The 20,571-nt window shown below is 33.9% G+C and overlaps 1 protein-coding gene across 2 annotated transcripts in view; it reads right to left on the bottom strand.

Annotated features, from left to right (window-relative positions):
* Positions 1-18,828: 18,828 nt before the first annotated feature.
* LOC117780168 (centaurin-gamma-1A) overlaps positions 18,829-20,571 on the bottom strand; it is a 72,824-nt gene continuing 71,081 nt past the window's right edge. For both annotated transcript variants that reach the window (XM_034616593.1, XM_034616594.1), the window contains exons 6-8: positions 20,284-20,401; positions 19,840-20,212; positions 18,829-19,771 (exon numbers count right to left, since the gene is read on the bottom strand). In XM_034616593.1, the coding sequence (XP_034472484.1) occupies positions 19,436-19,771; positions 19,840-20,212; positions 20,284-20,401 (827 nt within the window). In that variant the 3' untranslated portion in view covers positions 18,829-19,435. The remainder of the gene's footprint in view (positions 19,772-19,839; positions 20,213-20,283; positions 20,402-20,571) is intronic.

Here is a 20,571-nt window from a genome sequence, read left to right as displayed (position 1 = left end):
GCCACTCAGCTGATGACCGATTGGACTTCGGAATGTAATGTTGGATCCAAGTCTAATCCATGGTGATATATCGACGAAAAAATTCGCTTGGATTGCGGTTATACATGTTCCTTTTGTTCACCCATTTTACATTGAGGTTTTTTATATGCAAATGGTCATGCAAAATTGAAACCTGGGTCGGCGGTTGATATGCCCACAGTCTCAGCAACTTCACGCACTTTGACTCTTCGATCAGTCAACACGATTTGACGGACTTGTCTGATGGGATAATCACATCTTTTGGTCTTCCCGAACGTTTCGAGTCTTCGGTGCTCGTACGACCGCGTTTAAAGTTGGAATACCAATCGCAAATGCGAGCCAAATGGCTTCCACGGTATTTTTCCCCATCAAAAAACAGTGCTTAATTAAAACACGAAATTCAGCTTTTCCATTTTTCAAAAAAATCAAAAAGTTGCACCACAATAAAAATTCTAACTCGATAGCTTACTTGCAGCTCTTTGCCACCTTAGATTCACTTGTGTAAATCGTAAGGGCCCAGAACTCACCTCTTGGCTGTGGCTACAACTCGAGTTCCTCCCGTCCCACACCCAACCAACCACCCTCTCGTGTGGGACGAGTTTTACTTTATGAAGTCTTTTCTACTTTCAAATTTGGGCAGAAGCTTGCTATCATGAAGTCTGTTGGTCCATATTTTTTGCTGAAGCTTCTGTCAATGGGTATGCAAACATCTGTCGGTTTTGGGTATCTAAATGGGTATGGGTGACTGCGTTTGGTTATGCAGGTATGCAAGCGTATACATACTCATATGTTCGTTTTGTACTTTTATTAGTTAGTTTGAATTATAATTATTATTGAATGGCAAAACAAATTGTATAAAGAATTAATAATTGAAAATATATAAATTATTTTATTTTGAAAATATTATTTAAATTAAATTTTGTTTTTGCATTTTAAAAAGGAACTAATGCTTCAAACTTTTTATTGACTGCATTTTTTTAGTAAATTAAACGAAAGAAACTAATTATTATTTACTTATTCCTAGCAGCTAAACATACTTAAACCCACTTACATTTTAAGGTTTATTTACGTTTATTGACGAAATTATATTTGTAAATATTATTTACCCAATTCTAAAAGTTATACTTATACAAGCAAAAAGTAAAATTTTATATTTTCTTACACCTGTTACCATACATACATTTCTTTTTTATACACATTTTAGTGTAAAAGTTAACACCGCGCGTGCTCTGTCACACATTTTTTAAACACAGGCACTCGAGCTCATACCCATACCTATTTAGATACCCGTGCTCGTACCCATACCCATACCTGATTGCATACCCAAAAGCCGACAATCTTTCGCATACCCAAACCAAACCCGTTTGCATACCCAAAACTGGCTCGAGTCTCGTGTACCGTGATTGATCTGATCGTTTGAACAAAACGAGTATGCATTAAATCAAGTGATTGAACACAAACGGGCGGGGTGATCGAACTGAGCGTTCGAGCCGAGCGCACAGTTCGAACGGTCCGCTCCGACCTCTCAACCAAAGCAAAAAAATCATAACGACTTCGAGTCAATGCTCGAGTCTGATCCAACATTTCATACCCGTTGCAGTTCTCTGGTGTACACCTCATGGTTCCGCAGAGAACCGAGTTTTCTAGAAAAGGAATAGGTTGACAAGTAATAAAGCGAGTTCTGCTTGCTAGAAGTACCGTTTCTGACTAGTAAAAGTTGAAAATTAATAGAGAAATAAAATTGGCAAATGTGATGTCAGGCCAAACTTCGGTGGAAGACGTGACTACTACCACCGGCGGGCACGGGGAAGAGTAATCCTCTCTGCGTGTCGCCTGTGGTCACACCTCTGACTGAAGAGTGTGGCGTCAACCAGCAAAACGGACCTTCTGCGCTCCCCAGGGCAAGGTACCAGCTCCCCGCGCTCGACGAAAAGTGTGAAGGTTAAAGCACAATACAAAGCGACAACACTTTGCTCAGATGCCGCAAATACAGGCGTCTAAGAGTGCTTATGCCAACAAAGATGAGGTGCTGCTTGCATCCAAACGACAGCGTTTGACCGAAAGCAACGAGATCCCCGGGAACAAGGAGGCTCCAGAAAACAAGCGGCAGCGTGGACCCAAGTGAGCGATCTCAAGTACCATGACGGCGGCTCATTTGCGAGTCGGCGAGTCGGGGGCCAAGCTGAATGGCGTTGACAGGGAGAAAATCCCGTCGTCAAAGGTATTCTTCCCTGTCGTTCTCGATGGAGACCGGGCGTTGACGCTCCTAAGCTGGAATAAGCTGCATAATGGTACTCCCTTACCCGAAGAGAGAGAGTCAAGTTGTTATCCTCCAGATTAGCAAGGAGGCAGTGGACGTACTGTACCCTAGATTCGGAAAGATGACGTGGGGCATAGGTAGCGTCTACCAACGTCTTAAAAAGCGCCACCCCATAGGTAGACGCCCACACCCTGGAAACTGGAGAGCTCGAAAATCAATAAAGTTCAACGGGGAGCCCCTTTTTTTTTACAGGTACTCATATTCCTCAATTTTATGACCGACACTTACACCTACTATAGTGTCAGGCCAATTCACAACCTTTTCAGAACCTTGTTAAACCATAATAAACCTAAATAATTAACTTAAACATTTGGCAAAAATAACGGGGCTTCTTTATACATTGCAAGCATTCCAAGAGAACGTGCCCGTCTCAAATATAACGGATTTTTACCAATTTTGGTATTCTTAAAAAATCTGTAAGTCCGATGTTTTTACCGATCTGAACAGCTGATATAGTTTTGGAAGGAAAACAGTTACGGCTAACTAAGAAAAATAATATTTATTTTTTAAATAACAATCCTTTGTGATTAAATCACAGTAATGTCGGATTTTGTTAGTCTTTGACCGATTTCCCAAAATGTATTGTCGATGCGTCGCCTCAGGATGACCTCCAAAAAAATAGATTTTTTTTTTTTACAGATTTTGCTTATATATCGTATTATCCCTTGATAATACAATCAAAAATCATTTTCACTCCACGCTACGGTGCACATCAACGTGCATGATAAAAGAACAGCATCGACGGAGCTCCTTATATCAGGGCTATAAGGGAAACTATAAGCAAGGGCCCGCCGATGTAGCCCTAGTCTAGAAGCCATAAATTGTGGCAGGCAATATGGTAGCCGGGCTAAAATCGAACACACACAACGCCTTCAATGCACTTACAATAAGCAGAACTAGAACCGTCGCACTCGTACGAAAGGGGATCCAAGCTAGCCTTATGTCTGCTGGTAGCGTCCTTCTGCATGGCACACTGCAGACCAGCCCCACCTGAGAAACTATGGAGGCTGTCGGATGAAGCCAGCTCCATGGGCCAACACATCGTCATTGGTACAAACGTCAATGCCCACCATCCAGTGTGGGAAAGCCCAGATATCAACGACAGAGGTGCCTCACTCCCAACCTTTATTTTATCAACTAGCTTGGACATAGCAATCGAGGTCCACGTAACGGGCAAACGTACTCTGGCACTGGGTTCAGTCAGAATCTCCGAAGCAAAAATTGCAAGATTTGTAAAAATAAAAATAAATTGTTACAAATGATTCAAAAAAAAAAAAAAGTTAGTTCATTAAAATGTTCGTTTTCAACAAATGTATGTATGAATTTAATAGCCTAATTCCACGACATCATTTTGGCTCATTCATAATGAATGAGCCGATTTTTTGCCATTCGCCCCGGTGAATTACAGTTTTTTTTTTATAGAACACGCGATGCTTATCGATAAACTCGTAAAAAAAAAAGCAATTATCACCTTTACCAGCTGTTTCATCAATAAAATCGGTAGGCATTAACTTTGCGCCAATTATAATATCATAATACATTCAAAATGTTGTTACTCTCTGCTTTTTATAATTTGTGCACAGAAGCCGAACAGCTGATTTGCTTTGGGTGTCTTAACCGTTTCACATTTGGTCGTGGAAAGCCAAATATGAGGCACATTCAAATGTGAGCAAATGTGGAAAATGTGAGTGGTCGTGGAAATAGCCTATAAGACGATAGGATACCCGTTACTTATTTCAATATATATAAAAGTACTTTAAAGAAATTACTTGTACTAGTTTGAAAAAATTAAATAGCCATAACTGCCGTTCGACTTGTCCGATCTTGATGCGATTCAGTGGGATAATAGATAATACTAATAGATAACGTTAATTACAAAAAAAACTTATTATCTTAAAAACTGCGGGTGTGGTGGCTTTTGCTCCAACGCATTTGGAATCTGTGGGTGAAAGTTTGATATCTATATCACTGCGGACGGCAGCTCGCGCTGGTGACGAAAACAGCACAAAGGGTGCGAAAGGCGACTAACAATCAGCGCCGTTTCGAGGGGGGCAAGGGGGGCAAAGCTATTAGGGAAAATTTAAATTGAAAAGCATACAATAAATTTGACACCGGTTTTTTAATGATTCTTGTCACATCAGCATGAGCACATCGTTTATTTAGCAAACTTCAAATAAATTTGAGCCATTTACGATTATCAATTGGACAAGAGAGACTTAGCGGTCTCCGTTTGCTATCAATCGAATGTCTTTAAATATGGGTAAAGTAATTTACTAAAAAAAACATGAGCTGACGTGGGCCTGTCCAAATTTTAAAATTAACTTCCGATAGGTCAACATCATAAGAGTATTGTCACCCAATTTGGTTCCACCAACTCTAATAGTCTCGGAGATAAAAGTGTTCAAAATGGTGTACCATAATCTGTCACGAATCTAATAGTACCCATTTTTATGTAACGAGCTAATTATCATGTTATAATTTTTTATTGTAGTAACATTTAATTAATTTTAGTAAACATTTTTGACACTGGAGTTGTCAATTTAATATGTTTTTAAAGGAATTATCTTTGTTTTGTTTATTTGCTTAAAAAATGTGTTGCTAAAAAGAAATTGTAGGGGGTGGAGGGGGCGCCGACAAAATCTTTGCCCCGGGAGCAACTTTTCGTCGCAACGGCGCTGCTAGCAATATATACAGCTAATATGGAAAATTTGCTACGACTGTCCGATCAGATTGAGTTACATACCGATGGAAAGGTTTAGTCCTAACTAACAGAATGGCATACCAAAACTTTTGCAAATTTGAAATTCTTAATGGACTTCTCAAAATGAAATGAAAAGTCAGTTTGTTTGTTTGTATCAAATCGCTAAAAAAAAGGTTTAGTTTGGATGATGGGGGTGTATCCCTGTTCGAAAATCTGGAAATGTTTGTTCTACGACTTTATGAAAATACTGCTAGTTTAGCGGAATAACGCTAGATCCCGCTAAAACTAAGTCCTTAACAGTTTTCAAACCATATAAGCTTCAAATATGTCCTTTATATCGTTGGAAACTTAAGATTGGGTGCTTTTATGAACTTGAACTTTTTTTGTAAAGTGCCAAGGTAAAAATTTACAGGTGAAAATAGGTTTTTTGTCGTAAATTTTTCGCCGATTTTAGAAAAAATGATATTCATCATCTTTATTAAACTTTAATATATTATAGTCAAAAAAGTTCCGAGTTTTTTGAAACACACATATCTGTAAAAATTCGCGTTCTCAAGATATTAACAAATAAGTATATATATACATATTACGTAGAGTTGAAATATGACAGCAGCAATAAGGTGACATAGCAGCAAGCTTATGTAGCAGACAGCTTTTGAGTGGCAAAATTTACCAGTGCTGCCAGAAAATTTTTTTTACATTGCAGAAATAGCCAGGGTTGTTTTTAATTCGCGGTTAAACTAGGTTAATATAATTAAATTAGTTATGACTTTTTTTAACGCTTATTAAATTCATGTGTTCTTTTTCTCTTTATTATTATATAAACAAATTTATTTTAAATGTAAAAGAAATTCAACAAATAAATTTACGTGTATTACTATCTGTCTGCATTATTGATAAAGTTACAATGTCAAAAGCAAAAGCGATTGGAAAAATTTCTGATATCAAACAAACAAAACCTCTACACCAGGTAAAAGTCTAATGAAAAAAGCATATTCCAGCCCCAAAATTTTTATTTCAAATTTTGTGACGAACAAAATAAGGTTAAATATAAAAATTGTAAATAAAAATATAAATTAATCAAAAAAAAACAATAAAATTGGCATTCGGCACTGCGCAAAAAGTAATTTTTATGTTTGTGGTAGCACACCCTTTTTGTGCATAGTACAGAATGCTAATTTTCGTGTTTATTTTGTATTAATTTATATTGTTATTAAAAATTTTTATATAAAACTTTATTTTGTTCGTCACAAAATTGGATATCAGAAATTTTGGGACTGGAATATGGTTTCGTTACTAGACTTTTACCTCGTGTTGAGGTTTTTTTGTGTGATTACATTTAACCAAAGAATATTAATACAAAAAAAATATTAATATTGCCCTTTTTAATTATTGTTTTTATTAAAAAATGAAACTAGTGGGCCAGTGGTACAGTCGAGCATACTCGACTGTCGAAGACCCCGTACTTACTATGGCAAAAACTAGGAATGGAAAAAATCAAAAAATATTTAGTTAACTTAAATGCATATTCTATCAGATTGGTAACGATGTCTCATAAAAGATTTTCATACTAAGACTTAATTTTCGTTCGATGGGTCATATGACAGCTATATGATATTGTGGTCTGATTTGCTCCAACTTCGGTAAGCATGTATGAGACTACCTTAAATGCATATTCTATAGGTTTGGTTATGATATCTTATAAAACAAAAAGTTGTCCATACTAAGAATTGATTTTCGCCCGATCGGTCATATGACAGCTATATGATATAGTGATCCGATATGAGCCAACTTTAAGAAGGATGTATAAGATCAACTTAAATGCATATTCTATAAGTTTGGTTATGATATCTCATAAAAGAAACAACTTTTTCCTACTAAAACTTGATGTTCGACCGATTGTTCCTATGGGCTATATGATAAAACAAAAAGATACCATTGTGCATAGTACATCGATTTTTAGGCGGTAAAGGTGGCGTGGCCAAATTCTGAAACAAACTTGATCTGCTTGCAATATAGAGGAACCTACATACCAAGTTTAATGTCTTTAGCTCTTATAGTCTCTGAGATCTAGGCGCTCATATAGACGGACAGACAGACGGGCATTGTCATATCAACTAGGCTATTGATGCTGATCAAGAATATATGTACTTTATAGGGTCTACCGCGCCTCCTTCTGCCTGTTACGCACATATTCCTTAAAACAAACTTAATAGACCCCTGTACTTTTTTTAAGTACGGAGTCTAAAAAGGTTAAAGAAAAATGCAAAATTGCAAGATTTGTGGCTAATAGCAAAAAAAAAAAAGCTGCAAATTTTTTTTTAAGTTGCTAGATCTAGCAACTAGTTAAATTGCTTAGCTGGCAGCGCTGATTTTGTTGGAAGGTCCTTGATAGACCATCCTTCTAAACCGATTTCAAGTGTGACGTTAACTAAACACTTAAGATAACCGTCTACAGAAACAACCGAACACAAACTGGGCAAAGTTTGAAAAGATAGCCACCGAAAAATTGTCAAGTCCAGGCACCCACGAGAAGGGGCCATGCATCTCTGAAGGAACCAGGGCCTCACAGTTTAAAGAAAACATAGCAGAGAATTCTTTAAGCTCATCAAACAAGTTAACGAAGAAATTGTCTTCGAGAAATTTAAGCTCATGCTGTGAATATACAAGTCGGATGTAATATTGCCAGCCATGCTACAGGTGATAAAAGACGTGATCAACTCATGGCCTTTTGCTAAAATGTTTTATTTTTTATAAAATTCTAGAAATGTTTGTTCTACGACTTTTTGAATTTCCCGCTAGTTTAGCGGGAAATAGCGCTTTCTCGCTAAAATTGAAACCTCAACAGTTTCCAAACCATAAGGGCTACAAATATGTCTTATATATCTCTGGAAATGTAATTTTAAGGACTTTTAGGCGTATCTTTTTCTAAAGTACTCAGGTAACATTTTACAGGTTACATAAGGTTTTTTAGCTCACATTTTGGCGATTTCTGACAAGACTGACAAATCTGATTCAAATCGGTCCACTATATCATATAGCTATCATAGGATCCGTCGGTCGAAAATCACATATTAGTACGAAAAACTTTTTATTTTTTGGGATATCTCAATCTGACAGACAATGCATTAAAGTAGGTCTTTTGCACTCCCACCAAACTTTATTCAAAGCGGCTGACTATATTATACAGCTTGATACAATAAGTAAAAAATTTAACTTCTCAAATGCTCGGCGTGCCCAACGGCTTCAAACTGCCTGAGCACAGGGTATCCTGCTTTGATGTAATTGTGAATTGTTCTTAAATTTGGAGTAAGTATATTAATTTCTGATATCTTCCAAAAAAACCTCTTTACGATTTAAAAGTCTAGTGACGAAAGCCTTGCACACTTTTTGGATTTTTTTTTTTTTAATTTATATATTTTTGTTTTAAATTTATAAATTAGATTAAATATTGTCTGTCACAAGATTGGATATAAGAAATTTTGGGGCGTGAAGAGGCTTTCTTCACTAGACTTTTACCTCGTAAAGAGTTTTTTTTAGACCCCGTACTTAAAAAAAAGTACAGGGGTCTATTAGGTTTGTTTTAACGAATATGTGCGTAACAGGCAGACGGAGGCGTGGCAGGCGTAGCAATGTCCGTTTGTCTGTCTGTCCGTCCGTCTGTATGAACACCTAGATCTCAGAGACTATTAGAGCTAGAGACACCAAATTTATGTAGGTTCCTCTATATTTCAAGCAGATCAAGTTATTCCATAATTTGGCCACGCCCCCTTTACCGCCTAAAAATCGGCATAGAAAATTTTATATCAAAATAATAAGAGCAATTTAAAAGCTAGTGACACCAAACTTGGTATGTAGATTCCTCTATATTGCAGGCAGATCAATATATCATAGTGCCCCACCCTGCCGCCCCCTGCCTACACCCTGGGTCTTCGTGTTTATACCCATTAGTAAATAAATAAGTAAAAGGGTATATTGTGCAAGGCTGCAAACCTCCAAAATTTTGTCAAAGGTTTGGTTCGGCGGTTCGAACCATAGAGCAAGACATCGATTCGGATCGCGAATTGGTTTATATACCCCCTGAACCCAAGGTTTAAGCTCGAACATTGGTTCAACTTCATACAAAAAATATTTTTATTGTTATACATTTTTCCTTACATTTTAAACTAGTTAAATATTTTTTTTAAAAGAAATCAAATTTTAATGTTTTCTTAAATTTATTTGAAGATTTAAATATGACTTATCCGAATCCGAAGTCTCAAATAATTGCGTAATACTAGAAAACCATAAAATTTATGTAATTATAATTTTTTCGAACCCAACCTTTTTTTTAGAAAGCGGTTCGGTTTAGGTTCGGGTTCTCAAAGTAAATAATTTCAACAGCCTTGATGCAGCCTTGATATTGTCTTCGTACGAATGTATATAACGGCGAGAAGAAAGCATCTCCTACCCTATAAAGTATATATATTCTTGATCTTGAACGGCAAGAAAAAATTTTAAAAAATTCTAAAAAAAACTCTGCCATAGAAAAAAAATGTTTTTCGTCGTTTGGGGCCCCATATTTATCCAAAATAAGTGGGTTCTATTCAGTTCAGAAGAAAAAAGTTAAAATTTGATGGAATAGAACTAAAATTGGACTCATTTGGACTCCATCCCACTACTACAGGAGTCTTTGCTTAACAATTCTCTGAAATTACCCCAGTCTTTCATGCATCTGGGTGCACACTTTTAGTGCGCAGTGCGATTACATATGTTTCTCTATGGCATCATACCAGATTTTAAAATTTATTTATTTATTTTTTTTGTAATAAGCGTAAAAAAACTTTTTTATATATTAAACAACGCTGTTTAAAGGTTTAAAAAGATTAAAATTAATATTTCGGACAAAAAAAAGATTTATTTTTTAAATTTTACATGTAAAATATGCACTGAAAATATTTTTCAATTTTGACCGAAATCCCTGAATCAATCAGTGGCCAAACACTCATTTTAAAGCTTAGGAAGTTTTTTATCAAATGCTTTTTAAATTATTGAAATATCTTTATTGGTTCAAAAGATATCATTTTTGTACACCAAAATCAGAGATTGTCCCACTGTGCGCCGTTGCGACAAAAGTTGCTTCCGGGACAAAGACTTTAGGATGTTGACCTATCGGAAGTTAATTTTAAAATTTGGCCACGCCCATTTTTCCATTTTATCCGAATATTGTCTGAATTTAACAATAACATCCTGAATACATACTTTAAAAATACATGCTAAAATTAAGAATTTTAAACTATAATTTTATAACGGTTTGTTATTTCTAAAATTGTAAAACTGCAAAATTGATTTAAGGTCCCCCAAATTGAGGTATTAATTGTTAGCTTTTATAAAAGCAAGATCATAAATTACTGTACCCATATTTGCAGATATTCGATTGATAGCAAACGAAGACTGCTAACTCTCTGTTGTCCAATTGATGGTCGTCAGTAGTTCAAATTTTTTTGAAGTTTGCTAAATAACCGATGTGTTAATGCTGATGTGACAAGAATTGTTAAAAAATCGGTGTCAAATGCATTGTATGCTTTTCAAGTTCACTATCCAATTTGGATTTAGTGTTTAAGCCTGTTTATTAATTCAAATCCTCAGAAACAATAAAAAGTGCCTCAAATCTCAATTTTAGTTGCTAAATGATGGGGTCGATTGATTCTAAAAATGGAATTCGAAATGTACCAGTTTCTGGTATGTTTTTGCTACCATCTGCAGCCACATACTAAAATTGTTTTCGCACTTTTTCCTCGCTGAAAATCAGCTGTTATGTTATGTACAGAATTTTTTTATTTTTGTTATCGATATACGTATTTAACCAACCGTGCGCTTTTATTGAGCCCTGTTAAACCAAATCAGCTGTTCATAAACAAAACAAAATGACAAAAACTAATTTAACCAAATTAAATGAAGGAAAGCGTAAAACTAAATATTATTGTTATTTGTATTTATGTAATTTCATAGTTATGGATGCTTATTGAATATATTCAATTTTATTTAATTAATATTATCATTGAAGAAAGTTTTATCCCACAAAAAAACCTCTACACGAGGTAAAAGTCTAGTGACGAAAGCAATTTCTAGCCCCAAAATTTCTGATATCCAATTTTGTGACGAACAAAATTCAGTTTAATCTAAAAATTTTAAATAAAAATATAAATTAATAAAAAAAAAGCGAAAATTGGCATTGTGCACTGTGAGCCAAAAAGGGTGAGCTTCTTTGTACATAAAAATTACTTTTTGCGCAGTGCCGAATGCCAATTTTCGTTTTTTTTTTTATTAGTTTATATTTTTATTTAAAATTTTTAGATTAAACTGAATTTTGTTCACAAAATGATATCAGAAAGCTAGAAACTTTCGTCATAGACTTTACCTCGTGTAAGGTTTTTGTGGATATCAGAAATTTTGCAATTTCTTTTGCTTTTGACATTGTAACTTTATCATTAATGCAGGCAAATAGTAAAATATATAAATTTAGTTGTTCAACGTATTCCATATTAAAAAAAAAAAAATTGTTCTTTAATTATAAAGAAAAACTAGGGGGCTCCGCCCCCTGCTCGCTTTGCTCGCGTTGCTACAGCCGAGCATACTCTACTGTCGGAGACCCCGTACTTACTATGAAAAAAAAAGTTTTTCATACTAAGACTTGGATTTCGCCCGATCGGTGCTATGACAGCTATATGATATAGTGGTTCGATTAGAACCAACTTTGATCAGAATATATAAGTATATATATAAATATATATATAGTTTGGTTATAATAAAGTTTTTCATACTAAGACTTAATATTGGACCAATTGGCTATATGATATAGTGGTCCGATAAAAACTAACTTCGGTCAGGATTTTTAAAACTGACTTAAGTTTTTAAAACCTTATTTTGACCCGATCGGTCCTATGACAGCTATATGATATAGTAGTCCGATTTGAACCAACTTTGGTCAGGATATATAAGTCTATTCTATAAAATTGGTTAAACTATTACATTAAACAAAAAAGTTTTTCATACTAAGACTTAATATTTCACCGATCGGTCCTATGACAGCTATATGATATAGTGGTTCGATTAGAACAAACTTTGGTCAGGATATATAAGTCTATTCTATTAAATTGGTTAAACTATTTCATTAAACAAAAAAGTTTTTCATACTAGACTTAATATTTCACCGATCGGTCCTATGACAGCTATATGATATAGTGGTCCGATTTGAACCAACTTTGGTCGGATATATAAAACCAAGTTGAACGCATATTGTATTAGTTTGGTTAAGATTTCTCATAAAACAAAAAAGTTTTTCACAGTAGAGCTTGATTTTCGCCCGATTGGTCCTATGACAGCTATATGATATAGTGGTCCGATAAAAACTAACTTCGGTCAGGATTTTTAAAACTTATCTAAATGAATATGCTATCAATATGGTTAGAATATCTCACTAAACAAAAAAGTTTTGCATACTAAATCCCAATTTTGACCCGATCGGTTCTATGTCAGCTATATGATATAGTGATCTGATTTGATCCAACTTTGGTCAGGATATATAAAACCAAGTTAAATGCATATTGTATCAGTTTGGTTGAGATATCTCATAAAACCAAAAAGTTTTTCGTACTAAAACATGATTTTCGACCGATAGAAAAATGTATTTATTCACTTAACAGGTAATATCTTCCAAACCCCTCAACCAAAATTTATGTTTCATATACCAAAAAACGTGAAATTGTACGTTTTACAACATAATAAAATTTAACAGAAATCGTTAGAGCCGTTTTGTCAAAAATCGCCAAAATGTAAGCTAAAAAACTTTATTTCACCTGTAAAATGTTACCTGAATACTTTAGAAAAAGGTGCATAAAAGCCCTCAAACATACCTTTCCAATGATATATAGAACATATCTCTAGCTTCTATGGTTTGGAAACTGTTGGAGTTTCAATTTTAGCGGGACTTAGCGTTTTCCCGCTAAATTAGCGGGAAATTGAAAAAGTCGTAAAACAAACATTTCTAGATTTTCAAAGAGGAATAAATCCCCATCATTACATCTTAGCTTTTTAAGCGCTTTGATACAAACAGACTAACAGACAAACAACGAAACTAACTTTTCATTTCATTTTGAAAAGTCCACTAAAAATTTCAAATTTATTTATTTTTTGAACCAGTTAACGGATTTGGGTCATTGAGGTATCAATCGACGCGTATTTTTGATAAAAATAAATAATTTTACCAAAAAGCCCCAACGGCTCCACAAGCTGCGATCATACAAATTTTTTCCCTCCCACTTACACCCCCGTATCTCATGACATAGGTGAATTAGAAAAAGTTTTAGTATGCCATTTTGTAAGTTAGGACTAAACCTTTCGATCAGTATATAACTCGATCTGATCGAACAGTCGTAGCAAATTTTCCAACTTAGCTGTATATATAGCTAGTCGCCTTTCGCACCCTTCGTGCTGCTTTCGTCACTAACGCGAACTGCCGTCCGCAGTGATTTTAATTTCTTTATATTTATTCATATCTGCGTTCTTCATTTTATTGGCATTTATAAGCTGCACCTTATCCACTTTTCCAAAATCAGTTGTTGTGCTCTTAATTGGCGCGCTCATTTTTTCATTGTTGACTGACGAAAATAGGTTTGAAACCTATTTCCAATACGTAATTGCGAAGAGTGGCTTTAACAGTGCCATGTTATAGTTCACACAACGTTATGCCGATACCTTGCGTTACGTAGCGAGAAGTGTGAACCAAATGTCAAACTGCAAATCGTAAAATTTTTTTTACCGTTTGTTTTGTATGGAGTTTTTGATTCCGCGAATAGCAAATGCTATTCTCTGCTCTCTACTATATTTCTTATTAGAGTGGAGCAATAGCAAAAGTAAATACATTTATCGATATGATATCTGTAGTTATAGCAATAGCAAAAAGTTTGGGCATAAAAAGTATCAGAGCAATCAATGGGGGCATTCAGCAGGTTTTTCAATCAGTAATCGCTTCTTTACGTGTGATGGATTAGTAATCAGTACCTGCTGAATGACATGATACCATTTTATTAAATCAGCCTACTATGTTTGTGATAAATCTCCTAACATCGTTCATAATCAGGGACTATAACTGTTATGAGGAATATCCAAAAAAGTCACTTTTAATGGTTATTTTAAGACTTTTATTTTATAAATACAAATTAATAGTAATTTTTATTTAAAAAAAAAATAAAAATTAAAATTATTTATTATTTTTGATTTTTATTTTATTAGACTTTATTAAGTCTTTCAAGTCTTTTTTGATGAATAATTTAAAAGTCTGTAAAGACTTTTATTTCTGATTTTAAAATTTTAAAAGTCTCAAAAGACTTTTATTGTTGAGGAATAAAGTAAAAGTCTTTAAAGACTTTTGTCGTATGAAAACTTTTGAATAAAAGTCTTTGTGAATATCTCCGCTTATAATCAAGATAAAAATTTCAAAATTACACACTTGGTTCTCTTTTATTAACACCAACTATGGAAAAATTTTCCCCTATTACATTGTAAAAAAAAGTACTGAAGTAGTTGGAAGAACAGAAAAATATTTTTTGAGTCCAAAAAATAATTATAGTATTTGAACTCACGTTTACGAATTCACTAGTTTGATGGAAGATAACTAGCTCCCGCCTTCTACCGCCAATTTCCCATTTTTTTTAAATTTAAATATCTTTATTGGATTAAGAGATATGATTATTGCAACAAAAAATTGTGAATTGATCCCGCTGTGCGAAAAAGAGCGTAGCTGGTTCATAGAATGTCGTAGGTTTTACTGGTGTTGTAATTTTGAAAGTTTTATCTTGAGTATGAGCGAAGATATTGACAAAGACTTTTATTCACAAGTTTTCAAATCGTAAAAGTCTTTAAAGACTTTTATTTTATTTATCAAAATAAAAGTTTTCAAAGTCTTTAAGGTTACATATTAAAAAACAAAATCAAAGACTCTTATAAAAGATTAATAAAATAAAAATCAATAATAATTATTATTCTACATTTTTTTGATCACAAATAATTATTAAATGTGATTTAAAAAATCAAGTCTTTAAATAACCATTAATTTTGATTTTTTTCCTTTTATAACAAAAAACAAAAATTTTGGTACATTCAAAACAAAAATTGAACTTCTCCTTATGGTTGATTTTTTGTGTTGCTATTTTGAACAATAATCATTATTTTCAGTCCCTGTTCAATAATATCGACAACTCGGTTTTCGCGGAAGCGATTATCGAGAACTTCAACTCGATGATTTTTTGGACGATCTTTCGAGTTGATTAAATCGATTTCCATGAAAAATCGACAATTCACTGGGGCTTGTTCATTGTAGTTAATTTTCAGAAATTAGTTTAGTCCTTCAATTTTTGATGAGCGTCCGTAAAATAAACTACAAAATTGTCAAGGTTTGAATTAGGCATGAAAACGATGCAAGCAAAATAATATTTCTAAAAAAAAGTACGAGTGTATTTTGTGATTACAATAACGTTTTCAATTTAAAAAAATTTTTATTTAAAAAAAGATCGATCTACTATTTTCCGATATATCGACAACTCGATGCTTATATTTGGCGATTTTCTATTTCGATATAAAACTCTATCTAAAGTTTGTACTTACATCAATAATAATAAGCAATTAGCATCAGGTATCACACTATTTGTACAATGATGATATTAATAAATAATTAATTGCATCATGATTTGTGCGATACATTATTTGTGACATTATTATTTGACATTTTTGATTGTTAAAAATGTTCTTCTGAATGTGAAAAGTAGTAATCAGGTATCATGATTGGTGATCAAAATCATGATGCAATTAACAAGGTGGAGTACTCACTCACCACAGGCCTCATTTTCGGAACCAATTTTATACACCAAGTTTTGTGGTGAAAGTGGGTTGTCTAAATTTAAAAACAAAAATTGTTCAAATTATTTGATTGAGCAAATTGTATTCCTTAAAAAATGCCTAATAAATGCAAAATCTGTGGCTCAATTTCAAACGCGGTAAAAACAATGGAAATAAAAGAAAACAATGGACGGATGCAGCTGGAGGTGAATTATTTTATTATTTATTAATTTTACTCGCGTTTTGGTACTGTTTTGTTCATAAAATATGATTGTTCCTATGACAGCTATGTGATATAGCAAGCCGATTTGAACTAAATTTGGTCAGGATGTATAAAACCAACTTAAATGCATATTCTGTGAGCTTGGTTGAGATATCTCAGAAAATAATAGAGTTTTCCATACAAAAGGTGAAATTGACTCCGATTGTTCCTATGGCAGCTATGTTATATATACGATTTTCTGCACCGATATGAATCAAATTTGGTCATATATATCAAGGAGGAGCCCCCTGTTGGATAAAGTTGTGTTTATTAGACTTTTTCGCAAATATTTGTATTTTGTAGTGTTAAAAATACCAGTACCCTGTCGGTACTAGCGTTGCCATATGGTTACCATATGGTAACAGCAGAAAAAATGGTCCTGTCGATTATCCTGACAAGGACGAACAAAAAAAATGCTTTTTGTGAATTCAGCGACCTCAAATTTATCAGTCCTGAAAGTCTCATGAGGAAACTCGAAAAAAAACGAAATTGGCATTGTGCACTGTGCGCAAAAAGCTTCTTTCTACATACAAATTACTTTTTGCGCAGTGCCGAATGCCAATTTTCGTTTTTTTTTTTTTTAATTAATTTATAAATTTTTTTTAAATTTTTATGTTAAACTGAATTTTGTTCGTCGCAAAATTGGATATCAAAAATTTTGGGGCTAGAAATTGCTTTCGTCACTAGACTTTTACCTCGTGTAGGGATTTTTTTGTGGGATATCAGAAACTTTTGCAATTGCATTTGCTTTTCACATTGCAACTTTATCATTAATGCAGGCAGATAGTAAAATACGAGTTTATAAATTAAGTTGTTGAATTTCTTTCATATTTAAAAAATTTTTTTTTAATTATAAAGAAGACTAGGGGCTCCGCCGACCGATAGAAATATGTATACATTCAGTTAACAGGTAATATATTTCAAACCCCCCAGCCAAAATTTATGTTTCATATGTTATATTTCACAAACATTTTTTAGATTTTCAAAGAGGAATAAATCCCCATCATTACATCTAAGCTTTTTTAGCGCTTTGATACAAACAGACAAACAGACAAACAAAGAAACTTACTTTTCATTTCATTTTGAGAAGTCCACTAAAAATTTAAAATTTATTTACCTTTTAAACCAGTTATCGATTTAAAGTTGAATTGTCGAAGAAGTTCACCTAAAAGCGCCATGTGAAAAAGTTGGATGACCGTCTGTAGACAGTCTTAGTGGGTTAGGCGAAAAAATTTGAATTAAATTTAAATATAAATAAACGTTTTTAATTAAAGTCAATGCTCAATTCTTTGGCCAAAACAGGTGAAAAACAATGAAAGCTAACCATACATATATATTTTAGTTTTTGAAGCAGTTTTTTTGGTTTTAATAAAAAAAAATTAACTTGGGTCCGACTTATTCACAATTTTTTCGAAAAAATAATTTATTTGGGTCGGACTTTTTCGCAGTTTTTTGATAACCATTCAAAAAATTAGTTTATTTCATCGAATCTCACACTTTCTACTGGCTGAACTGATTTTATACCAACGGCAAAGCTGGTAGTTGGCAGTGCGGCGAGGGTAGATCTTCGCTTTTCTTATTAAATTCGTCGGATTCCATATCACTTACAAAGAAAGTTTGAATTTTTTGCCCTTATCGCAGGCTCTACTTGCATTTACATTTACTTACATTTTTTTAACCTTAGCCACTAAGACCGTCCACAGACGGTCATCACAAATAGCTTGAAATAAAGAAAATTCTTAGTTTTTAAACCAAATTTATAATTAATTATTACAAAACAACTATAAGCATTTTTCCAAAAAAATTCCCGACTTAATTGTTTTAGAAAGTTTAAAAAGTACTTTTATTTTTGGTAAACAGACACAAAAATTCCAAGTAATCTTTGCACCTGTTTTTACAAAAATTGAGAGGCAAATCGCTGTGGCTCTACAAAATACTGAGCGCATTCAAATTTGCATCTATCAATTAGTGATGAAATTTTCGAAAATCATATCTGACGGTTAGACCGCAAAAACGTTTAGAGTCAGATATAATTGGATTTTAGTGATGACCGTCTGTCATTTCTGCAATCAAGAAATTTTGCTGCCTATTGCTTGAAAGAAATAGAGTTTCAGTAATATTTCTAAATATCACTCTTATTGACGGTAGCATCAATTAGAATTTATGTGATTAATCGAATATATAAATGACTTTTTTACAATATTAACGTAAGTTAAAAAACACAACACATATATTTTATGTTTAATAAATTTTTATTTTTTTTTGAGTGACTTTTTGTGTTTTATATTTGTGCATGTTGCTTTTTCATCCAATTAAATTGATTTTTGTCATGTTATCCAACGATATAAATAGCGTACACAATAAGGTTGGGGTGTATATATATATGTATATATATATTTTTTGATAAATATATGTATATAGATTTTATAACTATATTGTATAATTGGTTTGAAATACTTTCAAGTGTTGCTACATAGTATACCAACATATTTTTGTCATTTCTTTACAACTGGGCTCTGATCTAATGTGATCCTCATACAATAAATGTTTAAAGGAAACTATTTTACTTATTTTTCTGTTTTTTTTTGGAATTTTGATAGCAATGTTAAGCGTGTTTTTACCGATTATCAAGCAATTTAAACTTTCTTTATATATTTGCTATATTAATATTGTTTATTTATAGAGTAATAAGTTGTTTTTGGCTTTAGTCTTAGTTTTACTATTTTTATACGTATATAATCTCCATCATCAGATATATATAGTGCGATACACTGATATATACATATATATCTAAGCCGATGAAAAAAGAGACTGTTCAAATGTTTATAATAAAAGGGAAACTACATAATTACTTAAATGGTTGTTTTGCAAACGACATTAAAATAAAATCCTGCACATAGTTAAAAACAATAATAATAATAATAATAAGTAATAGGTATTATTAATACATAATACGAAAATAATAAATTAATAAAAAACTTGAGATTACAAGAAGACTGTACAGATTGGGCTTAATCATAAATAAAACTAAAAACTTTTGTGAATTTCCATTCAACGCTGACCAAATAATTTGCACATTTTGAATAAAAACTATTAACTAATCGACATCGACATTTTTAACATTTCTACATACAGAATGATCATTCCCATTACAATTTTAAACTAATTACAAACAACATATTAAACATTTTAAAACCAATTTTACATTAATACAATAATTCTTTTATCTGTTTATGAAATTCAACTATGCTTTAACTTTTTAGATGACGCCCGATACGGATTTCTCATACGGCGTGCCCAAAGTATCCCGACGTCTTGGCAGCGTGCCACTGGCTGTCAGCGGCGCCGACTCCGGACAACCCAATCCGACCAACAATTCAACCAGTGCCGTCGTATCCTCCACATTGTATTGAGGCGCAGGAATGCCACCGTTAGCGGCAGCTGACGGCGCTGGTGGCGGCGCAGGAGCCGTTGTGCCTGCTGCCAGGGCAGCGGCGGCCTTTATAGACTTGGCTGTGGCCAGAGATTGTGCGGCACGTGCATAGGCCAAGCAGGTGCGTCCCTCATGATCCGTGTGCTTGATGTTTGCACCGTTCTGTAGCAAAAAAAGAGAATAAATTAGCCCCTGATTTATATGGTAAAAAGAAACCCTGATGGACTTACCCAGATGAGAAGCTGTGCAATGGCCAGATTGCCAATTGCACAAGCCAACAAGAGCGGTGTTCGCACATCCCGCGGGCTCACATTGGCATTGGTCACCTCTGACTGGCAATTGGCCAGTATGGATACAATCGATTTAATGTCCGCTCGAATTACCGCCTCAATGAGCTGCTGACCCGGCGATGAGGCATTAGCATGATTTCCACTGCCCAGCGGCGTAAGGAACTCCTTGGCCTCATACTTGCTGCGTATCCAGCGCTCCTTCTCCTCATGGTTAGCCAGTGCTGTCGGCTTAACACGCTGTCGCGTATTCGACTCCCACACGGAGTTCGCCAAACTGTTGCCAATAGCCAGCATGACACTCAGATGCGGTGCACTAGAACGAGTAAAAACATTAAGTGACTATTGTGGTTATGTTATGGTTATGCCATTGTGGCTACTACTTACGGCCAATCATCTAGACCCAGAGAGCGCACCTTAGAGATGTGTGAGCCGAGATTGCGATGTATGCCCGAACACTCAATACACATAAGCACGCCCAGATTCAAACTGGCCCACTCGGGATCTAAAATGAAATAAAACAGAAATCAATATATGTTAAAAATTTGACTGAATTTCCTGAGACGTATGTGGAAGTCTTTGCAAATATACATATTGATAAGACTTTTTAAATTGTCAAATCTTATATTTTGAAAAATTCTATTTTAGAAGTTGGGTTTTATTTTTGAACAATTT

This window comes from Drosophila innubila, assembly GCF_004354385.1.
Source record: "Drosophila innubila isolate TH190305 chromosome 2L unlocalized genomic scaffold, UK_Dinn_1.0 4_B_2L, whole genome shotgun sequence".
Lineage (NCBI taxonomy): Eukaryota > Metazoa > Arthropoda > Insecta > Diptera > Drosophilidae > Drosophila > Drosophila innubila.
The sequence above is the reverse complement of the archived record's forward strand: the minus strand, read 5'-3'. Positions and strand labels throughout refer to the sequence as shown.